Source organism: Podarcis melisellensis, assembly GCF_964234715.1.
Source record: "Podarcis melisellensis genome assembly, chromosome: 16".
In the NCBI taxonomy this organism is placed as follows: Eukaryota; Metazoa; Chordata; class Lepidosauria; order Squamata; family Lacertidae; genus Podarcis; species Podarcis melisellensis.
Window position 1 is genome coordinate 7,914,355 of NC_138533.1, and position 27,911 is coordinate 7,942,265.

At 48.3% G+C, this 27,911-nt stretch overlaps 1 protein-coding gene across 1 annotated transcript; it reads right to left on the reverse strand.

The window, feature by feature from the left end:
• On the reverse strand, positions 1-27,463 carry SLC27A3 (solute carrier family 27 member 3). The gene is given in 12 exon segments (XM_081891445.1): positions 1-1,481; positions 2,533-2,663; positions 3,957-4,054; positions 7,083-7,281; positions 7,399-7,489; positions 8,945-9,139; positions 10,465-10,589; positions 12,257-12,415; positions 15,061-15,270; positions 26,181-26,753; positions 26,756-26,810; positions 26,812-27,463. Coding segments are annotated over 12 exon segments (2,337 nt in total). The 5' UTR covers positions 27,136-27,463; the 3' UTR covers positions 1-1,304.
• Positions 27,464-27,911: the final 448 nt, after the last annotated feature.

Genomic DNA, 27,911 nt, shown 5'->3' on the forward strand with positions numbered 1-27,911 from the left:
GCTGGTACAAAAAAAAAAGGAAGTTTATTTGATACGAAGAATAGCAAAAACAACCCCAACCCGTAGTTCCCTCACAAGCCCCTCACCCTCAAACCAGGCCTGCTAACTCCTAAAAGCAGGCCCACTGCCTGCAAACACCTCATCGGCAGAACAGAAGAGCACCGCCCCCTCACAAAAATACCCCGCTTCTCGTCCCAGCCCAGAGAACATCGTGAAAATAAGACTTGATGCGGTTTGTCCAGTCCATGTGGGCCGCATCTGTTATTTCAGCGATTCGCACAACAGTCTTGTAAGGTGGGCTGGTGTTCCGTTTCTCCCTATTGCAGATGGGAGACCAAAGTATCTGAGGCACAGCAGCTGGGTGGCAACCACCAGATGGGGCTGATTCGACACCAGGACTGGAGGACGGATCATGGTTTTAACTGCTACGGCCCGTCAGCCTCCGCAATCTGCTTTGCAGGTTTTCCCAAAGGCAACAAGGTTGGGCACTACTGGGAATAAGTTAGCTGCTGGGCCACAGCATGGGGACCGAGGAATTTCCCATCAGCCCCTGCAACCAGCATCGCCAGCCATCAGGACCAATGGGGGCTGTCGAACCATGATGCTCTAGGACTGCAACTCCCAGCAGCCCCGGTCAGCACAGCCAATGGCCACGAACGATGGGAGCTGTCATTTGACAAGGGGCTTGGACTCCAACTTCCAGCAGCCCCCACAGCCAGCGGGTCAGGGATGATGGGAGTTATAGTCCAACGAAAGGCCCCCTCAGCCCTGCCTTAGCCCAACCCAGGAAGGGAAATTCTTACAGAGGAAGAGAGCAACCACAAGGGAGGACAGGACGAAAACGAGGATCTCCCGGTTGATTTCCGGGTGATCTGCAGTAGATCAGTATGGGCGGTGGATTCCCAGTGGCTTAACAGCAGCAAGATTGCAAAACACCACTGGGCAAAAATAAATTTCTACATGTACAGAGGTGTAAAGGAGGTAACCCTCAGATGATGGACTGGGTCAAGGACGATCGGAGGTTGAGTCCAGCAACATCTGGGCAGGAATAAGTCCCCCCTCTTCGTTTGCATGGAGGGGCTAGGAGGGGGCGTCAAGTCCTCACTAAGGGGGCACCCCACTAGCAGAGGTGTGGGGTCACCCTGGGGCACAGCTAGGAGAGAAAATCCGGGGTGTAGAAAGAGGCACAAGAGCCTTTTAAGGCCGAGGTGGAAACAAAGGAGGCTAGAGTCTTCAAGCACACCCTGCAGCCGCCAGCTCAGAGTACTGGGGTTCGGGTACAAATCAGGAGAAGGGGGTGCAGGTTATAACCGGACGTGGCCAGCAGCTATCCCTTCCCAGACGCTGTGGGTCAGAGGGACGTATGACTTCGCAGCGTCATCCAGAAAGAAAAGAGGGTCCGAGATCAGCGTCGGGTTGAAGCCTTCGTCTGCCAGGCGGACCTTCTTCTGCTTGAAGGTGTCCGTCACCTCCAAGTGTTCCTGGCGGGGAGGAGAGAGAAAGGACAGAACTGAGGGGTCGGGACCTCGGGAGGTCATCCAGGCCACCCCGCCGAATGCAGGGACGTTGCAGCTGCCAGCATCTCCGACGGATAGGCAGCCTTCTGGGGGCGGCCGCATAGCAGCGGTGGGGAGGGCCAGAGGCAAAAGCTTAAATTGACTCCCACCCGAAGAATGGGTAAGGTAATGGACAATGCAGAATTGGTAAAAGCGGATTTTTCAGACTGTTTAAAGATATATGGTACATAGCTGTCAACTTACAGATTTGAAAATAAGGGACCAGCAGCCTCAAAAATAAGGGATCAATAGCCAAAATAAGGGATTTTCCGGGCACAGGTATGTTCAACTTCTGAGCCCCTCCAAGCCAAAGGCAGAAAGCCCAGCCAGCAGCCAAACGAAGCCTCAAGGAAAACCACCGTCACCTCTCCGCTGGGAAGTGTGTGTCAAAGTAGATAAAGAGGTACCACTCTGGTGGGAAGGTAAACGGCATTTCCGTGCACTGCTCTGGTTCGCCAGAAGTGGCTTAGTCATGATGGCCACATGACCCGGAAACCGTACGCCGGCTCCCTCGGCCAATAAGGGAGATGAGCGCCGCAACCCCAAAGTCGGCCACGACTGGACCTAATGGTCAGGGGTCCCTTTACCTTTAATAATTATTAATTATTAATTTCTGGCGTTTCTTCCCTTAGCTTCCTATACTCCAGGCAAAGCTACACCCACCTGGGAAATGTCGCCTCCAGGGGGCGCTGCAGAACCAGGGGGAACCAGGACAGTGGACAGGAGCCACTCTGGTGCAGTTAAGCTAAGTCTGGGCTTTTACCCGGCTAAAAAAAATCACAAGCAGGGAAGTCTCAACAGGGCCTCTTTTCGCTACAGACCCAAGCGCTGAGACCAACAAGGGGCTGCATTCCGCCACAAGATCTTGCTCATCACCGCTTCCCAGCTCTGGGGACCCAGCCTCCAACACACACACACCCCTCTTTCCTGCATGGCTGTGGAAGAGGCGCAGGCTGCATGGAGGGGCTCCTCGTACCTGGATGCGCAGAAATCGAGGGCGGGCAAAGGGCGGCAGGAGCTCCACCACGTGCGTGTAGACCTGGGCACCGTCAAACTCCTGTCCTGGCTTCAGCACCACGGTCGCCATGCCTGCTCGGCCTTCATGCCCTGGGGGAAGAGACAGGGAGAGGGAGAGGTGAAGCCCAGGTCTCACTCTGGAATGCGCCACAAGCGGATATACAGTCATGCCTCATGTTACGTCTGCTTCATGTTACGTTCTGTCAGGTTACGTCCCGCAGCGACCCGGAAGTACCGAAAAGGTTACTTCTGGGTTTCACCGCTCACACATGCGCAGACGCGCCAAATGATGTCACACGCATGCGCAGAAGCAGTGAATTGCAACCCATGCATGCACAGATGCACTGCGGCGGGTTGCACTCTTTTCATGTTGCGAACGGGCCTCCGGAATGGATCCTGTTCGCAACCAGAGGTACCACTGTATATCCATATGGGAACCTCTGGAGGGCAGGGGCCTAGTTAGGGCTGCCTAAGCATCAGAATATAATAATAATAATAATAATAATAATAATAATAATAATAATAATAATAATAATAATTTATTTATACCCCGTCCATCTGGGCGGCTTCCAACAAAATATTAAAATACAGTAATGCATCAAACATTAAAAGCTTCCCTAAACAGGGCTGCCTTCAGATGTCTTCTAAACGTCTGGTAGTTGTTTATTTCCATGACATCTGAAGGGAGGGCGTTCCACAGGGCGGGCGCCACTACCGAGAAGGCCCTCTGCCTGGTTCCCTGTAACCTCATAGTGAGGGAACCGCCAGAAGGCCCTCGGTGCTGGACCTCAGAGGTGGAGACACTCCTTCAGGTATACAGGACCGAGGCCGTTTAGGGCTTTAAAGGTCAGCACCAATACATTGAATTTCACTCAGAAACATACAGGGAGCCAATGTAGGTCTTTCAAGACTGGTGTTATGTGGTCTTGGCAGCTGCTCCCAGTCACCAGTCTAGCTGCCGCAATTCTCGATTAGTTGTAGTTTCTGGGTCACCTTCAAATGTACCCCCGGATTACAACCAATATTTGAGGGGAGGCCCCATTGGCAAAAGCGCACCTTGGCTTACAACCTGTTTTGGTAATCTGGAACAGATTACAGTTGTAAACCAAGGTACCACTGCAATATGGTTCCTAGAATTTCATTATTTTTGTTGTTGGTTTGTATGCCTAATGTTTATTTTGATTACAGGACGCTCCATTTTAGCTGTTAATTGTGTTTTATAGAATGTAGATGTTCTCTGGTAGTTTAAAAAAATGCTGTTTTGCTTAAGATGTTTTAACCTTAGAGTTCTGTTTTTTAAAAAGTGGTATATAAACCGTCCAAATAAATATGTAAAATAATAATTTGAAAAACACATTCTAGAGCCCCTCATTTCAAGAGTACCTGGAACCGTGACACCATAAACAGTGACCTCCAGCAAGCTGTCCAGGCTTCCCAGGATCTCGCCTACTTCTGTCGTGGCCACGTTCTCTCCTTTCCACCTAGGAAAGGGCAGGGAGAAAATAGAATTAAAGAGTTAAAGGGGTGTGGAAGAATCTGGGGAATCGCAGGGCGTAGTCCCGGGAGCAGAGGCTGGCAAGGTGGCTCCTTGCCCAGACATGGGGAGGGGATAAAGCAAGCATTATAATACGATCAGAGAATTCCAGAATTTGAAGGGACCTCAAGGGTCATCTAGTCCAACCCCGTGCAAAGCAGCCATCACAGCTAAAATTAAAAACGATAATGATGAAAAAGGTGGAGGATATAGACTCCCAGACCCACAGAGTTGGAGGGTTATTGTTCTTTCCTGACCATCAAGTCCAATTTATTGCCCAACACATGACATTCTGAGCTAGGAGATGGCTGGCTGTCCAGATTCTGCTCAAAATCCGCCCAGCAAATCAGAGCCCAACCGCCTGCTATGTCATTGATCCTGTTTCTCTTGCTCTCAAAATGGGGGGATCTGTGGAGTAAATATTTGAATTGTTTGAAAAGCAATTGCAATGAACAGATTACGCTAGTAGGACTGCAAGAAGTTTTGTAAGGCGGATTAGGTGAAATATTGCAAGGAAGACTATGAAGAGAATTATTACTTAAGGACAATTAAAAGTAATAAGAGGAATTAAGAAATGCAGATTAAATGATAAAGAATGGAAAATCTTCATGGGTAGTGGACGGAAGTCTAAAATATTGTATAAGATAAGAATGTATGTTAAATGACTGTTGGAAATGATATGTTAAAAAGTTAATAAAAATGTATAAAAAATAATACAGTCATACCTCGGGTTACAGCCAATTCAGGTTGCATTTTTTTCAGGTTGCAGACTGCCAAAACCTAGAAGTACCGGAACGGGTTACTTCCAGGTTTTGGCAGTCGCGCATGCACAGAAGCGCTAAATCATGCTTTGCGCATGCTCAGAAGTGCTCAGAAGTGCCGAATCGCAAGCCGTGTGAGGCCTTTCTCCTGGGCATGGTCGGCCAATTGGTGTTAAAGAAGGATAGAACTTTCTTTATGTATGCTACAACAGCAGCAAGAATACTCATCGCAAAGTATTGGAAGACACAAGATCTACCCACTCTGGAAGAATGGCAGATGAAAGTTATGGCCTATATGGAATTGGCGGAAATGACCGGCAGAATCCGAGACCAGGGAGAAGAGTTGGTGGAAGAAGATTGGAAGAAATTTAAAGACTATTTACATAAATACTGCAAAATTAATGAATGTTAGAATGATGCTGGCATGAAGTTAAGTGGTTCTAGCAGCAATGTTATAAAGGAGTATGCAAAAATGGACTGTTATCAGGTGAGAATGTAAAGTTATAATACATCAAGGTAGAGGAATAAGATAAAAACAAGGAGGGAAAGGATTTGCTGAATTAACTAACTGAACTGGAATACAAAAAAGGGAGGTGTGAGGAGGTCAGGGAAACAAGTAAATGAAAGATAAGATATGAAAAGATTGATTTGTTTTTAACTGTTTTTCATTTTTCTGTACTTTGTATTTTTTTTCTTCTTTTTCTTATTTTGTAACCTTTTTGTAACCTTTTTTGAAACTTTAATAAATATCTTTAAAAAAAAGAAGTGCCGAATTGCAAGCCGTGTGTGCACAGACATGGGTTGCGAACGCTGCTTTTTGTGAATGTGCATCCCGCACGGATCACGCTCAAAACCCGAGTGTCCACTGTAATGGAGGAATCTGGACTCCAACTCCCATCAGCCCCCAGGCAGCACAGCCAGTGGTTCATCAGGAATGATGGGAGTTGGAGTCCAGCGAAACTGGATAGCTCAGTCGGCTAGCATGCTGCTGACAATGCCAAGGTTGCAGGTTCGGTCCCCACAAGGGACACCTGCATATTCCTGAATCGCAGGGGGTTGGGCTAGATGATCCTTGAGGTCCTTTCTGACTCTACAATTCTATTAAAACATCCACATCGGCCACCTCTGCTTCGGGATGTTCTTTCGTGGCTGTCCTTGTTTCCCCCTCCAGAAAGTTTTCTCTAGCAAAGAGCGCCCTCCTGTGGCCAGCTCCGTGTTGTAAATGGCGAGCCGGCTTTCGAAAGCGGCTTAAGTTGAGAAATGTAGGTCAGGCCACACGGGGGCGCCTTTGCATCAGAAGACAGGGCAGCAGGAGAATGCAAAGCAGCCGCCGATTTAAAATAAGAGGAGAGAGTCTGATGGGCAGGAGAAGCCCAGCGCCAGCAAAGAAGGTGCTATGGGTGTTCTTAACGTTTCCCAGTGGCCAGGTGGGGTAGCTCAATGTAGAGGAAAATGCTCCCTCCAGCCAGCTTGGAATAGAAGAGCAGGCCGGCCGGCAACTGGGAACAAAGGGGGAGAAAGGAAATAGACACCTAAAGGGAAACCGAGGCAGAGGGAAAGGAAGGGCTGGAGATTCCTGCCAGGAATTTGAGGCAGAGAGGAGGAGAAGTACAGAGGAACAGCTGAAGAGCTCTGGCGCTGGATCAGGCCAGAGTTCAGCACCCTTCCCTCACAGTGCCAGCCAGATACTTTTTCTGGAAATCCCAGAAGCAGGACCTGAGTGCAATGCTGCCCTCCACCTAGAGGGAAACTGAGGCATGGAGAGACGGTATCTTGACTCAGGGAACAAGATTTCTGCGGCAGTTTCCAGGTCAGTTTGAAACTTGCGAAGTCATCGCAAGGGAGTGAAGTGTATCCAGCCTCCTCACTTCCAACCCCACAGAACCCCAAAGCTCTCCTGCACGTCTCTCCTTGACATCCTCTTGACAAAGTTTAGACTGTAAGCTCCTAGAGGCAGGGACCCGCACTCTCTAAACCAGTGGTTCTCAAACTTTTTTCTCTTTTGGAATAAAAACTTGCCTCCTCTTTCCTCTTGACGAAGTTTAGACTGTAAGCTCCTACAGGCAGGGACCTGCGCTCTCTAAACCAGCGGTTCTCAAACATTTTCCTCCGGGCCGCACTTTCGGAATAAAAACTTGCCTTTGCCACCCTCTTCAGATCTAGGAGTTCCTGACCCACAACTTCCAAGAGGAAAAGGAGGAGGAGGAAACATACCGGAATGTGTCTCCGGTGCGGTCCCAGAAACTGACGAAGCCACGCTTGTCCTGCACCATCAGGTCGCCGGTGTTGAAATAGGTGTCCCTGTTGGAAAAGACCCCGTGGAGGAGCTTGGATTCCGACAGCTCACGCCCTCCGGCGTAGCCCTGGAAAGGTGTCTGCGGGGTCACGGGAGAGATCAGAAGGCCAGGCTCCCCTGAGGCAAAAACAGAGAGAGACGTACAGTCACCGACCTGGAAGGGTGGGGGCGCCACGGTGGGACAGAAGGCGGCTCTCTCTCTGCCCCCGACTGAACGGACAACACCTTGCTCACCTCTCTTGACACGCTGGCAGCGTCCCGCCTTGTCCCGGAAAGGAGCACCTCGAAGCACGTCGTAACGGACCAGTTCGAAGGGGACGAACTTCTGCAGAGAGTAGGGGCACAAGTGAAGCCTTTCAAAAAATACAATGAAATGAGTACGGGGGCTAAAGCAGGGGATTCAGCTCCTGCCATCACCCCTGGCCTTTAGAGATGATGGGAGTTGGGAGTCTAGCGATTTTGGGAGGGCCACAGGTTCCCACCTCCAGGCTCAACTCTACCTGGAGGTCCCTACAAAGCTTAGGCCCAGGCTATCTGAAAGTCCGTATCCTCACATACAGACCTGCCCAGGCTCTGAGATCCTCATGTTGAGGAAGGTAGGAGAGGATATATTGATTAAATATTATCTCTCCTCGTTCACACTAGTGAGCAAGCAGCAGAGCGCATTCCCTTGCACACTGCTAGAAGCAAGTTGATGGATTTGTTAAGTTAAGCAATCCGGCCTGGCTTGTCCAGACTGGATTGTTCCTGGTAAAATTCCTCCTTTATTTCCCTCATAAATAAGAACAACACGACAGCCTTGTTTAAAGTACAGTCATACCTCGGGTTACAGATGCTTCAGGTTGTGTTTTTTCGGGTTACAAACGCTGCAGGTTGTGAACATGCATCCCGCATGGATCACATTCGCAACCCAAGCGTCCACTGTAGCGGTAAAGTTTACTTACATTCAGTTCGCAGTAGGATCCTGAAGGCAGGCTTTAATCTTATGGTTACAGTTACATTTGTAGTGAAAAGAAGTCTGAGCTAGGCCTCAGCGTCCCATGGGTAGGCAACCTAAGGCCCGGGGGCCGGATCCGGCCCAATCGCCTTCTAAATCAAGCCCGCGGACGGTCAGGGATTCACCCTGTTTTTCCATGAGTAGAATGTGTGCTTTTATTTAAAATGCATCTCTGGGTTATTTGTGGGGCATAGTAATTCATTCATTTTCCCTCAAAAGAATATAGTCTGGCCCCCCACAAGGTCTGAGGGACAGTGGACAGGGCCCCTGCTGACCATGTTTGCTGACCCCTGGCTTAAAAAAAGTAAAGGGACCCCTGACCATTAGGTCCAGTCGTGGCCGACTCTGGGGTTGCGGCGCTCATCTCGCTCTATGGGCCGAGGGAGCCGGCGTACAGCTTCCGGGTCATGTGGCCAGCATGACTAAGCCGCTTCTGGCAAACCAGAGCTGCGCACGGAAACGCTGTTTACCTTCCCGCCGGAGTGGTACCTATTTATCTACTTGCACTTTGACGTGCTTTCGAACTGCTAGGTTGGCAGGAGCAGGGACCGAGCAACAGGAGCTCACCCCGTCACGGGGATTCGAACCACCAACCTTCTGATCGGCAAGTCCTAGGCTCTGTGGTTTAACCCACAGCGCCACCCATGTCCCAACCCCTGGCTTAGGGCCTCATAAACCTAAATCCGGCCCTGGCCTCAGGTATCCTCTTTGCCACATCCTGAGGCCCCACACCTGCTCCGTGAACGCCACCTGCTTCCTCTCAGAGACCCTGTCAATGATCACCTTATAGAGCCAAGAGGCACGGCCCACGGCCCCCACGGCCCCTGTGTAGTTGAAGAGGCTGACGCTCCCTTCCGTCATGCCATAGGTCTCCACGATCGTCAGGTTCCCAAAGCGGCGCAGGAATTCACGCCAGACATCCGGGCGAAGGCCGCTACCCACAGCCATGCGCAAGGTGTGCTCCCGGTCACTGGGGCTCTGAGAGGGAGGGAAGGAGGGGGGAGGAGGAATTAGCAGAGAGCAAGGAGGAGAATTCGGCCGATGCTTGGAAATGGCTCCAGGGTACATTCATTTGTAAAAAAGGAATATACAATGGGAAAGACAGGAAGTCTAGTGTGTTGGTATGTACCGTATTTTTTGCTCTATAAGACTCACTTTTCCCCCTCCTAAAAAGTAAGGGGAAATGTGTGTGCGTCTTATGGAGCGAATGCAGGCTGCGCAGCTATCCCAGAAGCCAGAACAGCAAGAGGGATTGCTGCTTTCGCTGCGCAGCGATCCCTCTTGTTGTTCTCGCTTCTGAGATTCAGAATTTTTTTTTGTTTTCCTCCTCCAAAAACTAGGTGGGTCTTATGGCCTGGTGCGTCTTATAGAGCGAAAAATACGGTATATGATTTGGGGGGGATTTGTTTTCATTTTTTCTCTTTGTTCTTTCTTTTTTCTGTTTCATTTTCTTTGTAGGTATATAAAATTTGTATATAATTTTTGTATACATGTTGGAAATTATATTATAGTAAGTCCTGTAATGTAATATGACAACGTTTACTGATGTAATATAAGAATGTTAACAAATAATTAAAATGCAATTTTTTTAAAAAATGGAAATGGCTCCAGGGGCCACGAGAAATAGGATCAAATCTCAAAAAATAAAATAAAAAGTAGTTAAAGGGGTGCAGGGACAGCTTAGCAGATCCCACGGGAGGTGATGATGATGGCCCCTGATTTGAGTGGCTTTAGAAGACAATTAGACAAGTTCATGGAAGATCAAATAATCCTGGGACCTATAGTTTGATAAGGGTGCTGAGAGTTGTTGGGGATATTAACACGAATAGAAGTCGCAAATATTGCAGTTGTTGTATATGGGGTTATTATTATGATTGGAATTTAAATGAAATTAATAACATGTTGGAACGCAGATTAAAAAACACACCCATCAAACCATCAGATCTGGCATGCTGGGGGGGGCACCTAAATTATTTAATTTGGTAATTGAAAGATTGGTATGAGTAACTGTATTGTAATTTGGTATTGTTTTAATGAGGCTATCCCTGGGTTGTAATAGAAAATTAATAAAAGTTATTATCATGAGAGTTGTTGGGGTGGCCTGCATAGAGCTACAATTCCCAGAGTGGTTTAAGAATCAATCCTTCCCAGGGAACTCTTGAAAGCCCCCCCCCCTTTTTTTAAAGAGTTCTAACTCCTCTCTTCTAACACACCTCTCTTCAGATTTTGGAGGAGAGGGATGACCGGCTTGCGTGGCAATCCCTCCTGTCACCAGCAGAGGGCCTCCATCCCCCAGCACTCACCTGTGGCTGGTTGACCAGGTAGCGGCACAGCTCCCCGATATACTGGAAGATGGTGACGCGGTGGCGCCGGCAGTCAGGCCAGAACTGGCTGGCAGAGAATTTCTTCTTCAGAACACAAGTGGCCCCTGGAAGGAGATGGGATTCCTTGAGAAAGAGAGAACAGCTGGGAGCCACAAGATGCCCAAGCCTAACTCGCACCACCACCACTTTGTCATTTCTTTTTCTACATTTTAAAGCAAGTTTCTAGTCCTTATTACTTACTGCATTTTTTTTATTTCAAAGGAAGTTTCTAGCCCTCGTTATTTATTGCATTTTCTTTCCTTTCTAAATTCTAAAACAAGTATTTATTGAATTTTCTTTTATTTTGCAACTCTAAATCATGTTTCCGGTCATTCATTGCATTTGCTTGTTGCGTCATATGTTTAAAAAGCAGAGGTCTAGCCGTGGCTATTCGTCAGGACAGCAAAACAGAGCCTGCAGGTTCAAGGGCAGTCTACCTCTGGATACCAGATTGCTGGGGTGGTGCTAAGGAACAGCGGAGGCCTATTGCCCCTGTGCCTTGCCTGGAGGGGCTTCCTTGGACTTGAAAGAGGTCAGGCTGAGTCTCTTCTGAGCAGCCCAGAAGTCAAGACTTTCAGCAGAGGCACATTGAACTGGCTAGATTAACAGAGGCCATTAGAGATCACACTAGACAAGAATTTCAAAAAGCATGGGGAAAATGCAGAGAATACTTCACAAAACAGTGCCCTAAAATACATACCTGGACTTGTTTTGATTAATGTCTGCAGGAGACTTTGTGGATATTTAAGTTATAATTAGAAAAATCTTAATAATTATTCATAAAGGAAACAGCTTACAAGAAGTAAATAAGGAGGCCAGATACAGGATGAAGGAAGTCTTTTATTTGGTTGTTTGTATTGCTGTGTGTTATGCTTATTGTATGTTATATTCACGTTTAATGAGGGTGGATTTCTGTATTGGGGCTGGGGGGTTTATGTTATGTTGTAAAGAAAATTTCCAATTAAAAATTAAAAACTTGGAAAAAAAAGACTTTCAGCAGAGGCCAGGGAGGTCAGAACCACGGACAGCTCCCCGAGTCTCACTCTCCAGAGCCAAAGGGTCAACCACAGATCACGGACTGGTGCTCCACCATCTCGTGGAAAAGTATGCCTCAATAAAAGGAGGGTCTCTTTATGCAGGTTTTATAAATTTTAAGTCTGCCTTTGATCTTATACCACGAGAAAGGCTTTGGAAAAACCTAAGGGATACAAATATAGACAGGCGCATCTTGATTCTTATTAGTAGTTTGCATGAAAACACACGACTTCAGATCAGATGTGATCGGCAGGGGCATTTAACTAAGGAAATCCAGACCCACACTGGAGTAAAGCAAGGCTGCATCCTTGCACTCCATTTTATTTAACTTTTATATTAACTCCCTAACTGAAAGTCCTTCTGCCAAAATTGGCAAATATGTCCCTTCCGGTCCTTCTCTATGCTGATGACGCAGTTTTAATTTCTGAATGGCTGAATATTCAACGTACATTTCCTAAAGTCCACAATAATCTCTTTTGTTTTCTTTAAGTTAAGGAGTAAGTTGTTTTTCCTGCACCACTCCCCCAACTGCTCAACCTCTTTCCTACAGACTGCCTCTCACTCTCCAGCTGTGATTAAACCAACCACCGTTGTATCACCTGCGAACTTAATGACCCAGCATTTGCAACCACAAGCCAGCTTCCCCCCCCAAAAAAGCCACTCCATGGGCTCCACTCCACCAAGCCCCCAAACCTACCGAGGCCAAGAGTGCCGATGACCCCCAGAAGACCCCCCGCCATGTGGTAGAGGGGCAAGGCCACATAGATCACGTCCGAACTGGATGCGCCCACCAGCTGGTAGAAGCCCAGGCACATGATGGATTTGAGATGGCTAATGCGAGCCGCCTTGGGGAGACCTGGAGCAGAGAGGAGGGAAGGAAGGAAGAGTTCAGCTGTTCCCTCTCCCTTTTTGTCATTTCTGCCCTCTCCCCCCCGCACTCCAATATTTCAGAACCATAAATTTCAGAAGTACAGTGGTACCTTGGTTTAATGAACAGCCCTGTTTACGAACTATTCGGTTTACGAACTCCACAAAACCGGAAGTAGTGTCCTGGTTTGCGAATTTTACCTCAGTCTACGAACGGAAGCTGAACGGTGGAAGGGCACTGGTGGCAGGAGGCCTCATTAGGGAAAGTGCGCCTCGGTTTAAGAACGGCTTTGGTTTAAGAACGGACTTCCGGAACGGATTAAGTGCATAAACCGAGGTACTACTGTACCTTCTCCTTCTTCTTCTTCTTCTTCTTCTTCTTCTTCTTATTATTATTATTATTATTATTATTATTACTATTGCTATCGCTATTATTATTATTGGGGTGATCCTCTTTTGCATACCTGGATAATTATTTTATAATAAGTGTTGCAGCGTCAAATGTTCTTGGCCAGCCACTCCCTTTTGCTGAATATTCCCCTCACAAGCCTCCTCCCCTTGATTTTCCATTTTCCCCTTTTGGCGGTCCTCATTTTCTTCAATTACAGGTAACTTACAACTTACATGCATTTAACTTGCGCACATTCAGCTTTATACATGCTTGGCAATTTTTAAAAAATTAGAAAGGGGATGGACATCTGGCGGGAGGGGGAGACTTTGGCAATCCACTGGACCCTATGTGCTTTGACTATATGGGATTTTCGATTTAGGCACTATCCTCAGAACGAGCGTCGCCTGTATTTCAGAAGCAGAAGCTCCAGAAGTTCCACATTGTAACTGTTGCTGTTGTTATATTATTATTATTATTATTATTATTATTATTATTATTATTATTTGGTGTAGTGCTCCTTTTTTGCATACTTGGATAAGTATGTTATAACTGGGATACTGCAATGAAATGTTGCAGTGTAACATGTTCCTGGTCAGTGCTCCAAAGCTGACAAACTACCCTTTTGCCGGATGCTCCCTTCCATGACCCTGCTACCCTGATTCCCCCTTTCCTCTGACATCCAGGCAGCATTCCATGGCCAATGAGCACGCTCTGTCCCCATTGGGATTTCCCCATTTATCTGGTGGGCGTAATTCTGCAAACCTTGGGGTTCCCTCAAACCCACCGGGACCTCCTGCTCATCCCGATGGATGGTTCTGTTCTGCCTTCTCATCCATATGAGAACAAGTTCGCTGTTAGTACAGAAGCAAATGAATCGGCTGCTGGAGGAAGCATTTGCTTTGCATTCCAAAGGTTCCAGGTTTGATCCCCACTATCTGCAAGTAGGGCTGGGATTGTTCCATATCTGAAATCCCAGACGGCTGCGGCCAGTCAGAATAGACAATACTGAGCTAGGCAGACCGAAGTGGTACAGTCCGGCACTTTTTGGACTGCACCACTTCTGCATGTGTGTGTTTGGGGCTGGAGACACCATTAGTTTCAGCCCACCTCCACTGGATAGGTAAAGGTAAAGGGACCCCTGACCATTAGGTCCAGTCATGACCGACTCTGGGGTTGCGGCGCTCATCTCGCTTGATTGGCCGAGGGTGCCGGTGTACAGCTTCCAGGTCATGTGGCCAGCATGACTAAGCCGCTTCTGGCGAACCAGAGCAGCGCACGGAAATGCCGTTTACCTTCCCGCTGGAGTGGTACCTATTTATCTACTTGCACTTTGAGGTGCTTTTGAACTGCTAGGTTGGCAGGAGCAGGAGCAACGGGAGCTCACCTCGTCGCGGGGATTCGAACTGCCGACCTTCTGATCAGCAAGTCCTAGGCTCTGTGGTTTAACCCACAGCGCCACCCGCGTCCCTCCACTGGGTAGATGGGGAATAAATTCCTTATGGGCAAATGCACTGATTACCATTTACTTATTGTGTTGATAACCCCCCATTTTCTCCAAGGAGCTCAAGGTACTTGGTTCTTCCTTTTCTGAATTCCACGCCAACAGCTTCTGGGAGCCAAAGGTGAGAGCTGAGTGCACCAAAGGTGGACAAACTGCCCCCTAATAATAATAATAATAATAATAATAATAATAATAATAATAAATTTATTTATTTATACCCCGCCCATCTGGCTAGGTTTCCCCAGCCACTCTGGGTGGCTTCCAACAAAATATTAAAAACATCAAACATTAAAAACTTTCCTAAACAGGGCTGCCTTCAGATGTTTTCTAAAAGTCAAATAGTTGTTTATCTCCTTGACACCTTACAGTGGCGTAGCGTGGGTTGTCAGCACCCGGGGCAAGGCAAGTAATTCGCGCCCCCTAACCCATGGATTTGCGCCCCCTAACCCGTGGATTTGCGCCCCCTAACCCTAACCCCCAGATGTTGCGCCCGGTGTGGCCGACCCCCCCTGCACCCCCCATGCTACGCCACTGACACCTTATTATAGGTTGGTTAATTAGCCTGTGAGGTTGGCTGGGCTGAGAGGCCGTGACTGGACCCAGGTCACACCTGGTGAGTTTCACGGCTGAGCGGTTGGATTTGAACCCTGACCTCTCCCAGGTCCTGGCCTGACACTTTGACCGCTACACCAGAGGTGGTATAGCCTAGGTTTCTGCTACCTGTACAAACTGCCCACTATACCTGTGGTCCCCGAGGTGAAGATGTAGAGGCAGGTATCCGACAAGCTGCCAGGAGTGGAGAGTTCAAAGGGGACGGGCTCCTCAGACGCTTTCTCCAACAGATCCTGGAGCCCAGTCACGTTGGGAGGATAGGGCCCCTTCCCCAACACCCAGACCGCGACGCCCATTTCCTCCAAGCTGGGAAGGATGGGCTCCACAGCTTCAAAAAGCTCTGCAAAGAGACAGAGAGACGGAAAGATGCAAGTAAGCGTCAGTATACAATGTTGGCTGACCAGGAATCGCCTAACCCAGCTAAGGCTGTGGCCTCCTCTGTACACACATTTAGGTGCTACGCTACCACTTTAAACACTCCTGGCTCCCCCCCTCAAAAAAATATAATAGTTCTGGGAGCTGTAGTTTGTTATGGGTGCTGAGTGGTGTTAGGAGACTCTCCAGTTCCCCTCATGGAACTACAACTCCCAGGATTCCCTGGGAAGAGGGGTTGGTTGTGAAACCACTCAGGAAACCTGTGAGGACAAGGTGGGGGTGTCTCTCACAACTCTCGGCACCCCTCACAAACTATACTTCCCAGAATTATTGAGGGTGGGGGAGCCATGACTGTTTTAAAATGGTATTATTTAAAATGGTAGCCACAGCCTGGGATGAAAAGGACTGGCTGTGGCTCATGAACTCTTGAGTTGGCTGTTAACTCCTGGATAATACAAAGAAATAGGATGAAACGCTGGAGAGATGCTGCCAGTCAGTGTAGACAACATTGGATAAGCTGGACCAAAAGTCTGGCTGACAATATGGCAGCTTCCTATATGTTCCTATTTACTCATATCATGAGGACTGGAATCTTAATAATTATTTTTAAGGGTAGGCCATAGCTCAGGAATAAAAGCACCTGATTTGCTCTGAGAAAATGGTGAGGATTGAATTGGGATTTAGAAATTGAAGAAGAGGAATGGAACAGACTGCGGACAAAAGCAACGCATAAATCCATATTGGCAACAGACAGAGAAAGAGCCCTTAAAATCATGCATGGTTGGTAGTTAACACCTTGACGCCTAGCCTATATAGACCCAAACAGTTATCCTTTGTGTTGGAGAGGTTGTCTCTCTATAGGGACATATCGACGCATGTGGTGGAAGTGTCCAAAAACAGAAATGTTCTGGGGAAATGTTTTTATAGAGATCTCTTTGATCACAAGGCAGACAGTACCAACGACTGGCTTTGCTTAACTTGTATAGTCAGGGATTAGGGCTGGGTGATATCTGGTTTTCAACATTGTGATACATCACCAGCCAAACATTGCGATATACTGATATATCACAATATCTGAAATAAGGATGGAGCTAAGCATTGGCTGGCTTCACGGTTTTTCCCGCATCATGATTTTTCCATAGCACACAAACACATATAATGATTTATGACAATTTGCCACGGCAAAAATGATGAAACTGGTATCATGTTATGGCTTTCAAAGCAGTTTTGGACAATATATTGCCCAGCCTTGTCAGGATATGCCATAAATTAGAAACAAAGAATTTGTACCCCATCTGTTAACTGCAGCAAAAAAGACCATTGCCAGGGCATGAGAATAACTGCAATTATTGATTTGAAAAGCTCTTATACGCCTTTATTTTCCTGGGTATAATGACCTTCTAGATCTAAAATATCCCAATTTTTTACTGTACACCAATCTTTCAACCAGAGAAGACTTGAGACTTCGTAGTATAACTTCAAGCCCAGTAACCTGTAGCCACCTCTTTCTACAATATCTATTAATATCTTATGCTTTACTCTTGGTCTTTTACCCCTCCACAAAATTTTAGAAATTTCTTTCTGCGACTTATCAATACAGCTGGTCGCTTCGGTAAAACTATCATTTTAATTACCAAAATACAGCCCAAGAATGATAAATTTAACCTAGTCCATGTCTCCAACTGTCTTTTGATATCTTTCCAACAATTGGTATAATTATCTTCACAGAAGTTAATATTCTTTGGTGTTATCCATACTCCTAAATACATAATTTTGGGGTAGATTTTAATTTGTATTATTTTTTCATCTGGCGACAGAATTTTAACTAATAGTTTTGTCTTGTTTAAATTCAGTTTAAACCCCACGACTTTACCATAACCATTCTTGGGGAAACCGACATGGAAATTGCAGGTAGCAAGAGGACGGGGAAAATATGGTAACTTTTACGCAAGTCTGGGGCGACTTTATAGATTATACAAATAATGAGGCATATGGCAGAATGGTGCCTATGGTCTACAGCAGAGCTTGGCATGCGCAAAGCACACATTTCAATTAGTATTTGTTTTTCTCCCCTCTTGCCTTTGTATAAACCCTATAGAGCATCGCCGCTGCGGATACAATATATCTTTTCATTTGAGGAAAACAGTCCAAGCGATCGAGATTATTGGGTGTCCTTTCGTGTTTGTTAAGATTGCGATGATTTTAGCATATACACTTCCGACGAGGTTCTGCAGTGCATTCGGAGACGACTCTCCGATTGCGTGTAGCTGTTTTTATCTTTAATATTTATTTATTTATCACCTGGCCACAGTGATCCATGCGACGGTCACCTCCAGGCTTGACTACTGTAATTCGCTCTAGGCGGGGCTGCCCTTGAAGCTGTCCCAGAAACTCCAGCGAGTGCAGAATGCTGCAGCGAGGCTCCTCACGGGGTCTCTGCCATGGGAGAATATTCACCCAGTGCTTTTCCAGCTGCTTTTCCACCCAGTAGAGTACAGGGTCAGGTTCAAGGTGCTGGTTTTGACATTTAAAGCCCTTCATGGCCTAGGACCTTCGTACCTACAGGACCGCCTCTCCCGGTATGCCCCACGGAGGACCTTAAGGTCCATAAATAGCAACACCCTAGAGGTACGGGGCCCTAAGGAAGTTAGATTAGCTTCAACCAGAGCCAGGGCCTTTTCAACACTGGCTCCGGCTTGGTGGAACGCTCTGTCTCATGAGACCAGGGCCCTGCAGGATCTGATTTCTTTCCTCAGGGCCTGTAAGATAGAGTTGTTCCGCCTGGCCTTTGTCTTGGAGCCAATTTGATTCCCTCCCCCTCTTTCTTTTTCCTTTCTCCTCCTGTGATGAGGCTGCATTTTAATATTTTAATGTTTCAATATTTTAATTGTTGTATTTTAATCTTGTTTTTCATTCAACTTGTTTTTATTATTGCTTGTTAGCTTCCCTGACTGGGGAGGGCAGGGTATAAAAAATTATTATTATTGTTATTAAAAAGAGCACCCAATTTGCAGGCCCAAGGTCCCACGTTCGATTCCCGGCGTCTCCAAGTAGCATTGGTAAGTGTCTCCTGCCTGCAGAGCTGCTGCCAGTCAGTGCAGGCTATATTGAGCTAGCCGGATCAAAAGTCTGGCTCAGCAGAAGGCAGCGTTCTATATGGCCAGCTAACCTCAGTTTCCCCACTGAGAGCGAGGGCAATCTGGGCTGGCTTCGGCGGTCCCACTCCAACCTCCCTCGCTAGCCGGAGAACGCAGCCATTAGTCACGCACGGGGAAGGTCCATTCGCCGGCCTTTTGTCTCCGCTGCCGCCCCTGCCCCCACCCCAAAGATGACGACAGCCCTCCGCAAATTGAATCAACCCGGCAGGCAGCAGCAGCAGCGATGCGTTAATCCCCACAAAGGCCTCCCAGTTCCCTGCAATGTGGGAAGCAGGCTTTGGTTCAGGTTGGGGTATTAATTAGTGGTTCAAAAAGCAGCCTTGGGAGTCTTCTCACGCTGCAGAAGGACCGAGAAACGAGGAAGTGGTTTGTTGTTGTTGTTTTGAATCCCCTTATTATCCCTCGAGAGCGCATCTGAAGCATGCAAAAGAGCAGGCTGCCGGATCCGGCCAAACAGGACCCATCCTGCTCTCATGCCTTCTGGCAAGTCCACAAGGAAGACCTGAGCACAACAGTAACTCTCCCCACCTGCAGCCACCCAGCCACTTGTACTGAGGTAGACTTGCTCTGAAGCTGGAGGTTCTAGGCAGCCATTTTGCCTCCGGCGAGGCCTCCCTTCCATGAATTTGACTAGTCGTCTTTTAAAGCCACCCTGAGCCGATTGGAGCAGGCCAAAGGGAGCTATCCAGTTGTTGTTGTTGTTGTTGTTTCTTGAATGTATACAGCACCCTGTACCTGGGCGTCTCAGGGCGATTCACAAAATAAAATCAAGATACAAAACCACAAAATACCTGCAACATAGCTCAGTCGGTAGAGCACAAGACTCTTAATCTCAGGGTTGTGGATTTGAGCCCCAAATTGGGCGAAAGATTCCTACATTGCAGCGGGTTGGACTAGATGACCCTTGGGGTCCCTTCCAACTCTTATGATTCTATTATCCTGTTTTCACAGTGGCCAACCAGGTGCCCTAATGGGAAACCCGGGAGCAGGACCTGAGTTCAAAAGCAACTTGTGGTTCCTAGCAGCACCTGTGGCAAATATTCTCCCTTCTGCACCCATTCTGTCCATTTCAGACACACCGAAACAGGCCCCATAAGCCGATTTGCCTTACTCCAACACAGCCTATTTATTAAAATGGGAATACAAGGCATCTTTCTGTGATTGCAACGTCCTTCGGAGACAGGCCAAACTTGAATACCACACTGGAAGGCCACAACTCCCCACTCGCTATCTCAAACCGATACCTTTATCTCTCCCGTTATAAAAAGAAAACCTTGAGTTGGCCTGACTCAGTCAGTCCCTTCTTGTTAAGCAAGTCGTGTTCACAGCGAAGGCTATTTTTAACATGGATGCTTTACACATGTTCAGATGCAAGCCAAACACATTCTCATATAATTTAGGTCTGTGCAACTTCTATCCAAATACACTTCTTCGTTTTAAGGCAATTGTTTGTAATTGATGTGGTTTTATTAAAATTATTTCATTATGGCAGGCGTTGGTGCATCTGGGGTGTATGATATATCAGGCCCCAACATGAAACTGAATATTTTGTGGAATGTAGTCTTGTTTGATCATTGAATTCTGACCTATCCCTTTCAAAAATGGGTATAAACATCCTTTTCTTGAGCATCTCCCCCCAGTTTGGAGATACATATGACCTTTGGCCTGCTACCCAACTCTAGCCTTCCTGGTTCAGCTAATTATGTTTTGATTAGGGTTTCTCAGCACTGCATCAATAATCAATACCAGTTGATTATAGGTGAAAAACACCGTATCAACATTTTAGATTTGCAAAGCTAGCACTTTGCAAGGTTTTTATGCCGTAACCTCATTTTATCTTCTTTTCTGTGGTATTTAAGGAAATGTATTTGCCATGAGCCTGGAGACACATCTTGGAACAGAGAATTTTCCCATGTGTGGATACGAAAAGGGGGGGTGGGAGGCTAACTGTCCCCCTTGACTCTGTAATTGTTACAGAAGGAACTACGGTGAACAACTTCACGGCCAGCATCAGCTACAAAGAAACCAGTCCAACAACAACTGTTGCGGTTGCATCCAGCATCAGCCCTACTCAGAGTAGAACCGTTACAATTAATGGACAGGACTAGCTTAGATGAATTCGTTTAAATGGGCTTGCTCTGAGCAGAAGTTACCGTAATTGGAGAATGACCCTCTGTTTAAAACTCTGTGGAGTCCCCATTCAGAATTTCAGGTAGTGTAAAAGCTGTTATTTCGGGCCAAAGCAGATGAAATTTACAGGCGTGGGAGACATTCCAGAGTTTTAAGGCGACTTCAAAAAAATTTAGGAGTAGCGGCTCCTATAGCCATATCTATTTATCTAGCACAGGGAGGGATGTCCAACAGGTTGATTGTGATCTACGGTACTGTTCGATCCCGGGGAGGTTTTGGTAGATCACGGTCGATTGCTGGGTCTCTTTCCTTAGTGTTAATAAAATATAATCCAGCCTGCCCCCTTGCCCTGCCCTCCATTGTTTCACGATGGAGTTTTCTCATTGAGGCTGTGTGTTTCCGCAGCGATCTGTTGATGAGTGGCTGTTCCCCTTTCTCCCTTGAGCTTAGGCTTGAATTCTCAAAAATCGGGGCTTTCCTCCTCCCTAAAAAAAATCAGACACTGTGACCTGAACCCCCTAAAAAGGGGGTAGATCACTGCCAGTTTTTATTTCTGTGAGTAGATCACAGACTCTTGGGAGTTGACCACCCCCTAGCAGTATGTATATCTCTATGTGTAATCCAATTTTATGCACATATAATCCTATCTCAAGAGTAGACCCATTGAAATTAATCAATTTGTCTGACTTGGATGATTTCAGTGGGTTGAATCCAAGTAGAACTTAGTTGGGAAACAACCCTTGGGAGGGTTAGCGTTAAGCGATAATTTCCATCAGGCTGTGTCCCTCAACTCGGATCAGTACCCATTCCATCAGCCTAATATAGGAGAGGAAGAGATTGGACCGCAGGGCCTCTGCCGAGGAGGAGCAACTTTTGGCTCCTCCTCTCCTTGAAATATTTTTTCTTCCCCATTTCAGCTATTCATGACAAGAACTCCACTAATAATAATAATAATAATAATAATAATAATAATAATAATAATAATAATAAATTTTATTTATATCCCGCCCTCCCCAGCCGAACCCAGGCTCAGAGCGGCTAACAACAGTAAAACGATAAAACATTCTAAAATAATTTCATTATAAAATTAATTCCAATCAAATCAAACTGGGTCTGAGATTTCTTTTTTCCTCCCCCCTCCCAAACCCGTTTTCCTTTTGTGCCGTGGCTCTTGGTGCGGAAACCCGAGAGCCGGGACGGTCTTATCGCTGACTTTTGCAAGCTGCTCTCGGAAGATACACACACAGTAAATGAAGAACCCTGCTAGATAAAAATTAAAAGTCCATGGCGTCTTGCATCCTGTTCCTCCCCCCGCCCCCCAAATCCCTGGCCAGAGGCTCCAAGGAACCCCACAAACAGGGCGTGGAGGCGTTTTGATAGCTGAAAGGTATTTATTGTGACACCGCCTTTAAAGCTGCAAATTAACCCGAATTTATTTGGAACTGCACCACTCTCGCTGATGCAACCTGCCCTGGGATAAAGGGTAAAAAATAATTATAATGATAATTTCAATATTATAATAATAATAATAATAATAATAATAATAATAATAATAATAATAATAATAATAATATCCTTCCCTGCTCTCTGCCCTCCAGTGTCTGGTACTCAAAGGTACACTGAACCTGGAGGCTCCACTCTTCTCCGCCATCATGATGGCTAGCTGCTCGTATCTAATCCATTATAAGTGATGCCTCGCTGGATCAGAGCAAAGACCAGCCTCCTGTCTCCAACAGTGAGCAGCAGCCAGGAAGCCTAGAAGCGCAGCCCTCCCTTGTTGTGTGTTCCTGGTATCTGGCATTCAGAGATAAACTGGGTCTGAACAGGGAGGCTCCATTCCTAATGGCGGTGGCTGTTTGTGCCTTGCCCAGTCCAGCCTCTTGTCTCACCCAGTTATCAGTCGGATGCCCTAATGGGAAGGGCACTAAGGCACGGCCAACAACTGCTATTCTAAGCTAGACACCCTCTGCATCTGGAAGTTCTCTTTAGCTAACCATCCTGTATGGAATGTTTATACTTCCTTAATAGATGATCAGAAATAATCACTAAATCTGCCCAATATTTGCGTGCAATTTAAAAAATAATAAGGGGACCCATCTCCTAAAGCAGATATTATTATCATTACCTTTATAAGTAATGGTTTTATTTGTACCCTGCCCCTCTGACTGCGTTGCCCCAGCCACACTGGGCGGCTTCCAACACTTATAAAATCATAATAAAATGTTAAACATTTAAAAACTTCCCTATACAGGGCTGCCTTCAGATGTCATCTAAAGGTTGTACAGTGGAACCTTGGTTCTCAAACCTAATCTGTTCCTGGAGTCCGTCCGAATCCCAAAATAGTTTGAAAACCAAGACGCATCGGACGTTTGGCTTCCAAAAAACTTTCAAAAACCGGAACACTTACTTCTGGGTTTTCGGGAGCCGATTTGTAGGTCAACTAAGCTGTTTGAGAACCAAGGTTCCACTGTATTATTGCTTATCTACTTGACATCAGATGGGAGGGCATTCGAAAGGGTGGGGGCCACTACCAAGAAGGCCCTCCGTAGGAGCTGATATGGGGGACCTCCAGGGGCTCTTGGGACTCCAAGTCCCATCAGCCATCATGGCCAACTATCAAGCATGATGGGAGTTGGAGTCCAGCAACATCTGGGAGGCCACAGGTTCTCTGCCCCTCTCCTAGACACATGTCCCAGCCAATCAGGGATCACATATATTAAAAAATTATTGGCTCTTTTTTTCATTCAACATGCCAGCATTAGAGAAGAGAGCAACGCACGCAGCACCCTACAGAAAAGCAAAGAGTGACAAATTCTCCTTGCTATGGGGCAGAATGTCGCCAAACTGGTTGCATTGCGCCCTGGGTTGGGGGGTAGAGGTGACACAGCCGCCCAGGGCTGACTTGGCTGTATTCCTGAATAATCAGAACATTCTATCACCCTTAGCAATGGAAAGACCAGTGAAACAGCCACAATGAGGCTGCCTGTTGCAGCTCTGCGTGAGTCCCTGCGCTGGGCTCGCCTCCTTGCAATCAGGCCCTATCAGGGACAGCTAATGCTACATCTCTTCAACGTTCCAGCCATTCCAAATTCAGAGACACAGCACAATGGCCTGCTGTCAGAGGAGGCTGGCTATCCTATCTCTGTTTGAGTTACTGCTCACCTTCTTCCAAACTGTCTCTACGGGTGGAGGAGAAAAACAGGAAGTAATTGCACTCTCTCTGTACACACAGTTAGAATATTCTCTCGTTCTTAAGGCAAGAGCGAAAAAAGAGTACTTGTTCTCCAAAGAGGGCGCCTGCCACGTCTCTGTAAGAGTAGCTGTATTTCCTGGGCTCATTTCCTTTCAGTGTGTATGTGTGCAATTCTGAAACCGATGCGACCGTTGGCTTTTTTGCAGATTAGTTGGGCTGCGGGAAGTGTGCTGGGGAGACTACACTTTCAAGAAACGCAAAAGTAACTTTTGCTTGGTTTAATAACAAATAACAAAACAAAAACTCTCTTTACACTAAATTACATTATATCAATAACTGTAACCCATCCACCAGGGTACTGAGAGAGCTACATGCTGCTCTCTGAGAGAGCTACATACTATACCCAACAGCTTCATTAACACAACTTAACAGCACCTGCTATGCTGCTTCACAGCTGTAAAACCGGGTCATGTTATTTGCTCTGGCCCTTAAAGACATACTTGTGGAACAATAACGAAACCTAAAACTTAAAGAAACCATCCAACAGCGACTGGAACACTTCAAACATTCCAAACACAGAAACAGAGGATTTAGACGTTTTTGTATTGCTACGTTGTGAACCGCCCTGTGATCTTTGGATGAAGGGTGGAATAAAAATTGAATAGGCAAATAATAAGGATTTTCCCCTGGAAGTAGCTGCCCACCGCACAACTGGTTCCTACGGTGGGCTTTGAACCAGGAGACACAACCTAGAGGAAGCCAGAAACCAGGTTAAAACCCACTAACAAGCAAGCAAGCAAGCAAGCAAGCAAGCAAGCCAGCCCATGTTTAGTGTAATCCTGAACAAACATGCAGAGAAGTCGATCCTGCTATTCTCAACGAAGGAGGGGAGCAGCACAATGGTAGGTCATCTGCCCTGCATGCTGAATGATCCTGGGTTCAATCCCCAGCATCTCTGGGTGGGGCTACAAAAGACTCTTCTCTGGAGAGCTGTTGCCAATTGATGGAGGCGGCGCTGAGCTAAATGGACCAATGCTCTGACTCTGCAACATAAGAAGTGCCTGCTGGATCAGGCCAATGGCTCATCTAGTCTGGCATCTGGTTATCGCAAGGGCCCACCAGATACCTATGGGAAACCAGCAAGCAGGATCCGAACCCAGCACCCCTCTCCCCGCCTGTGTTTTCCAGCAAACTGGCATTCAGAAGCAACTGCGGAGCCAATGTGACTGGTAGCCAGTCTTAGTCCTCTCCCCCATGAATCCAATTCCCTTTTAAAGCCGTCCATGGCCATCACTGCCTCCTGTGGCAGGGAGTTCCATAGTTCAACCCTGCGCTGCTTGAAAGACGACTTCCTTTTATCTGCCCTGAAACTTCCAGCGTTTGGCTTCGGTGGACGCCCAAGAGTTCTAGTACTAGGAAAGAGGAACAAAGCCTTTTCCTCTATCTGTTCTCTCCATGCAGTGCATAATTGCATAAACGTCCATTGCGGTGCAGCAATAAAACCGCTCACGCATTTGCAAAGCTAAGCAGGGTCTGGTACGGGTTCCAATTGGAAGGGGATGCTGTGTTGACATTTCTGCATTGCAAGGAGTTGCACTAGATCAGGGTTTCCCAAATCTGGGTCCCCAGCTGTTTTTGGACTACAATTCCCATCCTCCGGCCCTGCTAGCTAGGGATGATGGGAGTTGTAGTCCAACAACAGCTGGGGACCCCAAGTTTGGGAAACCCTGCGGGGGTCCCTTCCAACTCTACACTTTAATGAGAAGACCCAGTGGCGTAGCGTGGGTTGTCAGCACCCGGGGCAAGGCAAGTAATTTGCACCCCCTAACCCGTGGATTTGCGCCCCCTAACCCTAAGCCCCAGATGTTGCGCCCGGTGCGGCCGGCACCCCCTGCACCCCCCACGCTACGCCACTGAGAAGACCCAAACACCCCAACCTTCCTCTATAAGGGAGTCACTTCCTCCCTTTGAACCCCTTGAGACGACAGCCTGAAAGCTGCTGCCAGTCCGTGTCTACAGTACTGAGCTAGATGGACCACAATGGGTCTGATTCGGTCTAAGGCAGCTTCCTACGTTCCCACGGAGCAGCGGCCAGATTTGGGATCCCACCACAACATCAGCCAGCTTGTGGCATGGAAAGCTCTCCTCGGCCGTGCGCCTTGCCCACTGACTTGCGCGCGCGCGCGAGGGTCCTGAAGAGGCTCGGATCAGCCCTCCCAAAGGAGCCCCGACGGCCAGCCCTCCCGTAGTTAGCCCTCCCTACCTTCTCTAATAGGGGTTTACTCCCAAGTAACGCGAGCCTTGGATCTCAGCCTCTGCAGACCCCCAAGTCCCTTTTACAGACCCGAAAGAACAAACCGCGACGGGGTGGGGAGTGGGGGGTAGACAACTCACCGTGCGCCACCAGGACCGCCCTGGCGCCGCAAGTGCGCACGCAGTGGAGCAGCGCCCCTCGGCGGAGCGCGGTGCCCAGGAAAGCCGGCACGACGCCCAGCTTGGCCAAGCCGATCCAGGCCCAGATGAAGGTGGGTTCGTTGCCCACCAAGAGCGCCACCGTCTGGCCGGGCAGGAGCGGCGGCTGCCCGTCGGGCAAGCGGAGCAGCGCGTTGGCCACGCGGTTGCTCTGGCGCTCGGCTTGGCCGTAGGTGAAGCTGCGCTCCTCGAAGCGCAGGAAGACGCGCTGGGGCCGCGCTCGGCACAGGCGCCCGAAGCGCTGCGCCAGGCTGAGCGCGCCCGCCTTGCCGTGCAGGAGCCGTCGGCGGCAGCGCCAGGCGCGCACCAGGAAGGCCAAGTCGGCCAAGGCGAGCGGCCGCAGACGGCCGGGCAGCACGGCCAGCAGCAGCCCCAGCAAGCCGGCGGCGGCCAGCGCCAGCGCCGAGGTGAGCCACATCGTGGCGCGCCGGAGGAGGATGGAGACGACGGGGAGGACGGCGCGGCGGCTGCGATGGCTGGAGCTAGAAGAGGGAGAGCGGCGGGAGGAGGAAGGAGGAGGCGGGCCAGGGCGGACCGCCGAAGGAGCCTCTGCCGCCAGCCAGCCAGCCCCGCCTCCGCTGCGAGGCCCAGGGAAGGAGGGGCGCCAGCCGCCCCTCACCAAGCGCCCTCGGCGGCCGGAGGTGGAAGCAGCCCGAGGAGAGAGCCAGGAAGCAGGCCAGGCGGAGCTGGAAGCCGTCCGGGTGCGGGGAAGAAAGGGGCCTCTCCATAGCAGTGGCTGCTGGGGAAGGCGAGCCGGGAGGGCTGGCCGTCGGGGCTCCTTTGGGAGGGCTGATCCGGCAGAGGGGAGCCTCTCCAGGACCCTCGCGCGCGCGCGCAAGTCAGTAGGCAAGGCGCACGGCCGAGGAGAGCTTTCCATGCCACAAGCTGGCTGATGTTGTGGTGGGATCCGTCGGGGTTCCCTTACTCCGCTTTTTGGACGCGGAGCATCATCCGCCAGAGACCACCATCAAGCACACGTGTCGGATAGATTTCATGGAGGTCCGTCTAGCGCCAGTTGGGCTAAATGATGGCTAAATGGAGCCTCTCGCCTCAGGGGCAGTCTACCTCCACGGGTCAGAGGGGAGCAGGGGTGCCTTCACTTACTACTGGTGAGCTTTCTAGCTCAACGGAAGAGCATCTCTGCCCACGATGCTGAAGGTCGCAGGTTTAAGCTCCAAGTTTGACTGAGAGACCCCACGCCAGGCAATTGCACGCCAGGCAATTCTGTCTTTCACTGCCTCCCACAGTTTGGTCAAACTCATGCTGGTAGCTTCGAGAACACTATCCAGCCATCTCGTCCTCTGTCTTCCCCTTCTCCTTGCGTCCTCCATCTTTCCCAACATCAGGGTCTTTTCCAGGGAGTCTTCTCTTCTCATGAGGTGCCCAAAGTATTGGAGCCTCAGCTTCAGGATCTGTCCTTCCAGTGAGCACTCAGGGCTGATTTCCTTCAGAATGGAGAGGTTTGATCTTCTTGCTGTCCATGGGACTCTCAAGAGTCTCCTTCAGCACCATAATGCAAAAGCATTAATTCTTCGGCGATCAGCCTTCTTTATGGCCCAGCTCTCACTTCCATACATCACTACTGGAAAAACCAGAGTTTTAACTATACGGACCTTTGTTGGCAAGGTTATGTCGGCAATACTGAGCTTAAAT